The following is a 9,642-nucleotide window of genomic DNA, read 5'->3' as shown; positions in this document are numbered from 1 at the left end:
ACTGTAAGCTGAAAATCACTATTAAAATTTCAGAAGAACATTTCCTTTTGGGTTGTGTACTCAAAATGTTTAAACAAGATAGTAGAGCTGCGTATCTAAACAAATTATATGTACAGGTACACGGCTCTAGGAGATAGGTAAATCATGGAGGGGGTATATTCAATATTTCTTTGAGAAGTACAGTCAATCATTTGCCTTGTATTTCTACTCTCAATCTTTGGTTTTAAGGCAATATTATGAAAGATTTCCATATATTTAAATTTTTTTTAAACGCCATTGTTTATCATATTTTCCTTGTGCTACAACTTGTTAGTATAATAGTATAACCCTACCTGGGTTCATTTACGGAGTAAAGGATCAAATCGTTGCGCCACAAAAATACATCGGAAGCTGACGAAGATACCAAAACAAACCTGTTTAGATGCCGCCTAAAAGTACAGTGGGCCTGGTGCACTCAGCACTTAGTCACCGGAAAAGCAAAATGGTGATGCTAATACATGTATGTACAGTATGTATGCAAAATGACAATCTAGATGATAAAATTTCATATTTACAGTTTTGGCACAAAAATCTTTTTTTGTTGTAATCCCACAAAAGTCTGTTCAGTTGCGTGCGTGTTAAAAATGCAGTTTTGATTTTGAAACAGCCACTTTGAAGCAAGTCGCTAATGGTAAAAACTTGTTTGGGGGCAGAAAAACAGTTGTATATAGTTTTAGTCATATGCCTGTGTTTTGGCTACAGTAGGTCAGAATTAGGGCACCCCTAGGCCTGATGCGATAGAATGTTCCACTGGCAAAAATGACCCAAATTTCATATAATTTCACAAACCACTACGCTTGGGTGCAAGACACTGCACTGAAGTAAAAATACACACCTGTGTGGATTTAATCATTGTTATCTTTATCTGTCAATATTAAAGTTCATGTTGCGCAGGTTTTTGGTAAGACAAACTATTACAAAAGGTGTGTGTGTTGGCAAATGGAACATGGGCCGAAATTAGTACCCCTCCTGTTAGCCTCCATATCCCCTTTTCATGTGCAGCCACACCTATCTGTCTGTATCTGTATCAGTATAGCCAGTATAACTGCCCTTCGGCGAAACACATCAGCTTCGCAGACACGCGGCACGGCGGCAGCTGGCTACATTACACAGATCGACTTGTTACACCTAACCCTTGAACATCTAACTCTAGACATTGTTTAAAGCTTAGCTATCTAATTGACAATGCCCCTACTGTACTAGGTGACAGCGAGTTCCACTCTGCAATACTTCTAGGAAAGAATGAATTCTTGAACACCTCAATCCCAGGTTGATAACTCTGGTACTACTTGAAGACATGGCTATTTGTTGTTCTCTTCTGGGCTGGTATCAGGTACTAAGTAGTTGGGACATCCAACAGTTTATTAGTAATTTTGTACATCATGCATAGTCTTGACACTTTTGTTCTGCCTTCCAGTGAGGCCCACTGTAGGTTTCTTTTCATTTCTGTGACACTAGCACCCCTTTCATAGTTCTGTTCATACAGAATCTTGCAGCTTGATTCTGTACCCTTTTCAGTTCTTCTTTGTCTTCCTTTGTACATGGATCCAACCTGCACATCATATCTGTTTTCTAAACACAATAAAGTTGCTTAAATAGTGGTTATTTGGGCTATAAAGGCAGGCCTAGCAGACCTTTTTCGCAGACCGGGTTGGTCTTTCCGCCTGTTGGACTGGATCGGTTTTTCCGCAAACCCATGTGGGTCGCGATCATGGGGGAGGGGGGCGGTTCGCCTCGGCTTTATATTTGATACAGGCTCCGGTCTAAAAAAACAAATTGACGTTGGACCACCAGAACTCCGAAACACAAGAAGAAGAAAGAAATTACAAACTTCCTACCCCCAAACAGCAAAAAGCCACGGTTGTAGACCCGTACCCCTCCCCACCGACCGTATGTTTACGTATTAAAGTTTACTAGTATACGACGTTTTGGCATCCTTACCTGAGAACAAACTGCCCAGAACTTGTCCAAATAGCTGTCCACACTCTGAAGGTGAATTGCTCGATCTTCACCACCTCAAAAATTGCAGATTTCGGACAATTTAACCAAAATGTGTGCGTATACTGGGTATAGCCATGGAGGTAGCTACCTCCATGGTATAGCAAACACCAACGCGTCCAGTCGACCGGTGCCTGGTTTCACAGCGTACGCGCGGTGCAATCACGTGGTGCACTGTCCATGGCCAATAATACGTGCGCAGTGGCCGATATCCTCTCCAGAGGATAGCAATGCGTTATCACGTCCTCTGGAGGACGGGAGGACGTCCTCCAGGCCCTTACTTATGCACTTATTGGCTTGCCTATAAGTCCTTTACTATCTGATATTGGTTTTGTAGCCGGTGCAGATTGTACGATGCTCTTCTCGATCAGAACAGAACAAAGAATGAATGAATGAATAACCGGACGACGGAGCCACATTAGTAACCGCCCTGCGGACCTGCGCGGAGTCCTGGCCACCGCTACAACTAGCCAATGGTAACACGCCATCCGAACCCCGAGCAAGACAATGCCATGCGGAGAAGTTCCCGGCGACAAGACAAACATCGTCGGGAAAATGTAATTACAAAATAAACAAAGCAAATGATCAAGAAGAACAAAGTACGCCCCACCCCACACACACACAGACAGACAGACACACGCACAGAAAGATGTACATGTATATGTAAACACTGTTTTATAGTATGTTTAGCCAGGACAAGAAAGCCGACCTACTATACGGCCAATCCATGCATATTGTTCTAAGGAACGTCGCAGGCGACATTTGTTCCAGAAGGCCTCCTTTATGCCTTGTTCGACAAGAAAGAACGCGTTCCGACTTTTATTACGTCAGAATAAACTTGACTTGTTTTTCTTTCTTTTCTGTTGTTGTTGTGCGTTGCAGTTCACGCTGGACGCTGGACTAGCTTTGTAGCTAGCTGCGGTCACAGGTTAGTGGTGTGCACATGTGTATATTGTCGCAGTGTATATTGTGATTATATTGTGATTGAGACAGCTCTTTTGTGGGGATGTGGGTGGCCTTGAAAAAGGCCGGGGTTATGTGTAGCAGCGGCGATCGATCTACTTGGAGCTGGTGTACTTGGTGACGGCCTTGGTGCCCTCGCTGACGGCGTGCTTGGCCAGCTCGCCCGGCAGCAGGAGTCTGACGGCGGTCTGAATCTCGCGGCTACTGATGGTGGAGCGCTTGTTGTAGTGAGCCAGACGGGAAGCCTCGGCGGCGATGCGCTCGAAGATGTCGTTGACAAATGAGTTCATGATGCCCATGGCCTTGCTGGAGACGCCGGTGTCGGGGTGCACCTGCTTCAGCACTTTGTAGATGTAGACGCCGAAGGTCTCCCTCCTCTTTCTCCTCCTTCCCTTCTTCTTGTCTCCGACCGGCCTGGCTTTGCCAGCTTTCTTGGCGGCTTTTCCACTTGGCGGCATGACGATATTCTTGGCGATTTAGACAGCAAAGAATAGCTGCACCCCTTCCGGCTTTGTCTTTTATATCGGGGAAGAATGCAAATTGTTGGATTGTCTAGTCCAAGGTGCGGACGTGGTAGAAATGAACTCACGACAATAAGCTCGTCCTATTGGTTCGCTGTCGATCCAGCAGCGGGGTACAAATTGGTTGGGCAGACGATTGTGCCTTTCATTCATTCTTTCTCTGCCGTTTGACGCTAATCAATCGAATATACTACAAGATGTCTGGACGTGGTAAAGGAGGCAAGGCACGCGCCAAGGCCAAGAGCCGCTCTTCCCGTGCGGGTCTCCAGTTCCCGGTTGGCCGAGTTCATCGCTTCTTGCGCAAGGGAAACTATGCCCAGCGCGTGGGTGCCGGCGCGCCGGTGTACCTGGCGGCGGTGCTGGAGTACCTGACGGCCGAGATCCTTGAGCTGGCTGGCAACGCTGCTCGCGACAACAAGAAGACCAGAATCATCCCCCGCCACCTTCAGCTGGCCGTCCGTAACGACGAGGAGTTGAACAAGCTGCTGTCCGGCGTCACCATTGCTCAGGGCGGCGTTCTCCCCAACATCCACGCCGTACTTCTCCCCAAGAAGACCAGCAAGGCTCAGTAACTTCCAGACGGAGACCCACATCCCGCAACCCCGGCCCTTTTCAGGGCCACCCACATCCTCTCGAAGGAACTGTATCATATCTTCACTCACACTGCAACCTTGAATACATTGCTAGTTTCCCCCCCCCCTCCAATCACACTACACTTGTTTAGACTAATACTACACTCACTTATAAAGATGACAGACAACGTCACACACGATGCGAATAAGCAAGGCCACTCGATCGGCAAATAGCACAAGAAACGGCTGGTATATCACTATATCTGTATAGTTGCGTCTCGTCCCTGCTGACATATCTGTACATTATGTGTGTAGGCGGAGGGGACGAGCACGTGTTACACGTCGTTGAGTTATAAAGATGACAGACAATGTCACACAGGATGCGAAAAAGCAAGGCAAATACAGTAACACCAAGAAACGGCTGCTATATTACTACATTGTATATCTGTATAGTTGCGTCTCGTGCCTGCTGACATATCTGTAGAGTGATCATGAGTTTACTACCAACAAGGAGGTTAAAACTGAAGAACCCTTTTGCTCAGACCAACTATTACAACATTCATTTCTCACTGGAACAACTTTGATTCAGTGAGGACACATATTCACAGTTACAATCACAAGACACCAGAGTAAAAGACAAAAAAAATACTAGTAAGAGCCTTGTCTTGTCTCGTCTCTTCATTTTTATCTGCTATCCAGGTTCCGGCAAAATAGCAACAGAAATCTTTGCCCATTTTCGAGGGCAACAAAATCTCTTGCTTTCTTTTCCTTTTTTTTTTTTTTTTTTTTTCAAAGCAGGCGAAAATTAATGCGCGCGTTGATGTCATCCATTCGCTGTGGCCAAAGTTGTCAAAGTTGATTTGATTGCTACCATCGTTCCCAGGGCACACTAAGTAGCAGACCCTGGGTACGATTATGACGTCACTTCCGCCCGTGCTGCCAAATCTGGCCGCGCTGAGCGAGAACAAAACCACATAGCACAACATAGTTTTTGCGTGGTGAAAACAAATTTTTCATTATGTATGGCTTATGTCATCAAGAACTAGTCAAAAGAAATGTTTGTAAATTTTAATGTATCTTTTAAGCATCTGCTATAGTTAACTTTTAACGTTATTGCCTTTTCATTTACAGACTATGTACGAGAGGTTTGGGGCCTTGGTAAGATAGCAACGACACGGGACGCCATCTTGTGCTTTTCAGCGGACTCCAGACAAGTGAACATCTCCTGGCCATATCCTGGAAATTTTGCTGGACAAAAGGTGAAGTTGCTTTAATATTGTGGTTCATAGAGTCGTCAGTTGAGAATTTGGGGGTTGGAAATGATGGCAGTGACACCTAACACCGCAGCAGAACGGGATATTTGCATACGTGAAAACCTCCAAATGTAGGATGCTTTGGTAACTGATTACTACTGAACGCTTGGTTGTGTAGCATGCAAGGCTCGATGTTGCCTAAAAATTACAGTCCCCAGCATTCTAAGATGTATCCCGAAATATTTCATAATTCCTAAGTTACTCACTTGAGGGGGATTTTCTTATAACTGTATGCAGAACAAGAAGATGTGTGTGTGTGTGTGTAGCGCGCATGGCGCCGTTTGTAAGAAGGCGCAAATTATATGCAGGAAGTTGGAGTATAAAGTTGGCGTGTTAAAAAATTACAGAGGGAAACGACGAGAGAGAAGTTACTAGTAAGTTGTATGGATTCTAGCATGACATGTATAATTTATACATAAACAGGTGGGAAAAGACCACGCTATTAAACGTATAAATTATGCACATGTATTGATGTAACATACTGTAGCTTGCTTTTTTATCCTCCCTCATGCGGAGGTGAGTGGCACTACAACTGGCTGAGGTGAAAAAAGGTCGCCTAGAGTCCAGCATTTTGGACTCCTTGCTAGAAAAAAGACAGCACAAAAAGTTTGATTACATTTTGTACATCTATGTTATGACATTATCTGTATCAATTAGAAAATTAGAATTATAACGTTAAATATATAAAATTGCATTTTACTTTCATATACTAAGTAACGTTAAAAAAAACATCCGTGTCCATAATATCACCAGGGTCCATTATCGCCACCTTGAGAAAAAGTGTGCTTATATACTGCAACATACCCTAGGTATGTACATTTGATGTGTGAAGGAGTGCATACCAAAAGTATGTTGCAGTAAAAATATCTTTAAGCACACTGTTTCTCAAGGTGGCAATATTATGGACCCTGGTGATATTATGGACACGGATGTTACATGTAACGTTAACATTAGTAAGATGATGCTGACTAATCAGAAGTCCCCATCATCTTTATTACAATATTGCTAATTAACATGTTTTACAACACTTGAGTCTTGACCGCACCATTATGCAGGGGGGGGGTGAACTCTGCTTAAATTTGTTACACATTTCTTTGTTGAATTAGGTGTTAACCATCTTGACATACTAGTAACTAATTCTTCAGGAAATATATATATACAAAATAAAAACTATGTTAATACAAGTTAACTTTGAGTAGAAGTAAAAGTAAAGGTATTATAACTAACAATAACAAGTACCTAATACCAGCCCAGAAGAGAACAAGAAATAGCCACGCATTCAAGTACCAGAGTTATCAACCGAGGATTGAGGTGTTCAAGAATTCATTCTTTCCTAGAACTATCGCAGAGTGGAACTCACTGTCACCAAGTACAGTAGGGGCATTGTCAATAGATAGCTTTAAACAATGTCTAGAGCTAGAAGTTCAAGGGTTAGGTGTAACAAGTCGATCGGTGTAATATAGCCAGCTGCCGCCGCGCCGCGTGCCTGCGAAGCTGGTGTGTTACGCCGAAAGGCGGTTATACCGGCTATACAGATACAGATACAGAACATGCTACCCCCATGGCCACTGTAAGGTGTAAGTTAGATTTTTCTTGAAACATACAAATAAATTCTATTTGAATGACCATCAAATGGAACATGTAAAACAATCCCAAGGAAATACAATACCGGTATTGTAGAGTAACATTACAATGATCTATTTAGTTTACAAAATTGAAAATACTTACTTACTGTTATATGCTACTCAGCCTATGAATAGAATGATAGTACAAGTAACGTTATTGACCCACCTGTCTCACAGTGTAGATAACAGTTACATCTCAGGAAGGATCATGAACCTTTAATTATATGCAGTGGAGGATGAAATGCACTTTATTTGTCATTGCCCTCATTATAGCACCGAGAGAGATCAGTTATTTGAAATGGTCACCAAAATGTTCCCCAGCTTTATTCACCTTCCCAGCCTACAAAAAACTGCATTTCTATTAACACCTCCCAATTCATATGTCTCGCAAAATGTCGGCCATTTCATACTCCACTGCACATGGAAAAGAAATCAAACCCAACAATAACTACAAATGTATATATAAAGTACCATTAGCATTACTTATTATCATTTTACTGTTTACTGTTGTTATCATGTTCTTGCAATTAGCCCTCGGGCATGAATTTGCAATAAACTTTCCTTTCCATTATACATCGTTGTATTTCACAGTGGCTTATATACATTATCATTGATACCCTTTACTGTGTTGTTCTGCAGAGTGAAAATGGCTACAGGTGCCACCCACATCTATGAGTACTTGAGTCTCCCTGAAAGTTTACTCCAGCAGCTGGACCAGCAGCGTAAAGACGGTTTCCTGTGTGACATCACCCTGAAGACATCAAGTGGGGACCTTTCCTGGACCGCCCACAAATGTGTGCTGTCTGCCTTTTCTGGTTACTTCAAGTCACTGCTTGCCACTAACGAGGCATCAGAGGTACATAATTATCATGTTTATGACTGCAGCTCATGATAAGTACTTTTTTTCAGCATACCTGCACTGGTGCAGCCCCAATTTTACCTGTACTAACCTGCATGTACCTAGAACATGGACCAGTGCAGGTTACGTACAGGTAGACATCAGAAATACCTGCACAGCTTCAATTTTACCTACACTAACCAGTAACCTGAGTTCCTGCATATACCCAGTACATGGACCAGTGCAGGTTAGGTACAGGTAGACATCAGAAATACCTGCACAGCTCCAATTTTACCTGCACTAACCTGCATATACATGTACCCAGTACATGGACCAGTGCAGGTTAGGTGCAGGTAGACATCAGGAATACCTGCACAGCTCCAGTTTTACCTGCACAAACTTGCATATAGCCAGTACATGGACCAATGCAGGTTACGTACAGGTAGACATCAGAAATACTTGCACAGCTTCTAACTAAGCCTCAAACTCAATTTGTGACACACATATAAAGAAGGGATAGGGTGAGGGGGCATTCTTAAAATTCAGGTAGCACACTGCTCTACCTAGGTTCAAAAATAGGTTGCCCCAATTAAAATTTGGTTGCCCGGGACAACTGGGCAACCAGTTATTTTGCACGCTGCTTCACCTCGGGATGACAGACTTGCATTCACCTTTTACATCATACATTTAAATTGCCAATGCCAATATTTTTTCCCTTGCCCACCTGAGCAGGTCCAACTGGACCCTGTGACAGAGAAAGGCTTCAGTGCTCTTCTGGACTACATGTACACAGCCAAGCTGGTGCTGACCAAGGAGACAGCCCAGGACATCTTGGTAGCAGCAGGGTTTCTGGAGATTGTCAATGTGCTGTCTGACTGTTCCACCTACCTGAGTGGACCAGAGGAGCAGCCTGTGGACAACCAACCAAACACTGCTGGCCAGAAAGAAACCACAGAACCAGGAGGTAGGCACTGCTGGATTAGCATCATGTTTTAGAATGTGCAGTATTCTGTTTCTACGTGTTAGCTTTAAGTACAAACCATTCTTGTCCCAGTGATCAGATGTGTTTTAGAGCTACAGTATTCTGTTTCCATCATGTGTTAGCTTTAGTACAGTGTTGAGATGTTGTAACTTTGTTGTCTGTAGGATCCGCCCCTCCCACCCAGCCACAGCCAGTCAAGCTGGATAGAGTGTTCTGTTTCATGTGTTAGCTTTATTACAGTGTTGAGATGTTGTAACTTTGTTGTCTGTAGGATCCGCCCCTCCCACCCAGCCACAGCCAGTCAAGCTGGATAGAGTGTTCTGTTTCATGTGTTAGCTTTATTACAGTGTTGAGATGTTGTAACTTTGTTGTCTGTAGGATCTGCCCCTCCCACCCAGCCACAGCCAGTCAAGCTGGATAGAGTGTTCTAACACTGGTCGCATCAATTTTGGAAAGTCACAAGCCATTTGGAAACTCAACTAAAAATTGATTTTCAACATTCAAGTTTCGCATCAGTGTGTAGCTCTTGGTGTAATGAGCACAGTGATATGAAAATTATTGTTCTGCAGTGTTCATAACTTAAGATATCATTAATAATAAATACAAGCAGACCGGTGGTCTTTCCTAACAGCCCGTCAGGCCTAACAACTAGCCCGCAAGTTTTAATTACAGGACCTTCGGTCTAAAGGCACTAGACTACTGGTGTAGAATCCCAGCCCGCGGGCTGATTTACTCAAAAACCATTCAGACCGTCAGCCTAACTTCAGCCCGCGGTCTGGAATTTCTGGTCA

The 9,642-nt window shown here is 43.5% G+C and overlaps 4 protein-coding genes across 4 annotated transcripts in view; 2 read left to right on the top strand and 2 right to left on the bottom strand.

Annotated features, from left to right (window-relative positions):
• The window catches only part of LOC109462576, a 13,416-nt gene extending 11,328 nt beyond the window's left edge, over positions 1 to 2,088 (bottom strand). The window contains exon 1 of the mRNA XM_019759132.1: positions 1,981 to 2,088. The gene's annotated coding sequence lies outside the window, so the exon portion shown is untranslated. The remainder of the gene's footprint in view (positions 1 to 1,980) is intronic.
• A 960-nt stretch (positions 2,089 to 3,048) lies between these two features.
• Positions 3,049 to 3,510, bottom strand: LOC109462603 (histone H2B-like). The gene has a single exon (XM_019759170.1). It carries the CDS (start codon positions 3,456 to 3,458, stop codon positions 3,096 to 3,098), a length of 363 nt encoding a protein of 120 aa, XP_019614729.1. The 5' UTR covers positions 3,459 to 3,510; the 3' UTR covers positions 3,049 to 3,095.
• Positions 3,511 to 3,607: 97 nt separating this feature from the next.
• LOC109462602 (late histone H2A.L3) lies at positions 3,608 to 4,166 on the top strand. Its single transcript, XM_019759169.1, has one exon. The coding sequence runs from the start codon at positions 3,719 to 3,721 to the stop codon at positions 4,091 to 4,093; it is 375 nt and encodes a 124-aa protein (XP_019614728.1). The 5' UTR covers positions 3,608 to 3,718; the 3' UTR covers positions 4,094 to 4,166.
• Positions 4,167 to 4,987: 821 nt separating this feature from the next.
• On the top strand, positions 4,988 to 9,223 carry LOC109462598 (kelch-like protein 13). The gene is made up of 5 exons (XM_019759161.1): positions 4,988 to 5,091; positions 5,225 to 5,352; positions 7,671 to 7,887; positions 8,602 to 8,833; positions 9,016 to 9,223. The coding sequence occupies exons 3-5, from the start codon at positions 7,678 to 7,680 to the stop codon at positions 9,078 to 9,080; spliced, it is 507 nt and encodes a 168-aa protein (XP_019614720.1). The 5' UTR covers positions 4,988 to 5,091; positions 5,225 to 5,352; positions 7,671 to 7,677; the 3' UTR covers positions 9,081 to 9,223.
• Positions 9,224 to 9,642: the final 419 nt, after the last annotated feature.

This window comes from Branchiostoma belcheri, unplaced genomic scaffold (genome assembly GCF_001625305.1).
Source record: "Branchiostoma belcheri isolate BF01 breed outbred unplaced genomic scaffold, Haploidv18h27 scaffold119, whole genome shotgun sequence".
Taxonomy (NCBI): Eukaryota; Metazoa; Chordata; class Leptocardii; order Amphioxiformes; family Branchiostomatidae; genus Branchiostoma; species Branchiostoma belcheri.
The sequence above is the reverse complement of the archived record's forward strand: the minus strand, read 5'-3'. Positions and strand labels throughout refer to the sequence as shown.

Coding starts and splice junctions, on each gene's coding strand:
- LOC109462603 (XM_019759170.1), bottom strand. CDS start 3,458: ATGCCGCCAAGTGGAAAAGCCGCCAAGAAAGCTGGCAAAGCCAGGCCG.
- LOC109462602 (XM_019759169.1), top strand. CDS start 3,719: ATGTCTGGACGTGGTAAAGGAGGCAAGGCACGCGCCAAGGCCAAGAGC.
- LOC109462598 (XM_019759161.1), top strand. CDS start 7,678: ATGGCTACAGGTGCCACCCACATCTATGAGTACTTGAGTCTCCCTGAA. Junction 7,888..8,601: donor CCACTAACGAGGCATCAGAG/GTACATAATTAT, acceptor CCACCTGAGCAG/GTCCAACTGGACCCTGTGAC. Junction 8,834..9,015: donor AGAAACCACAGAACCAGGAG/GTAGGCACTGCT, acceptor TGTTGTCTGTAG/GATCCGCCCCTCCCACCCAG.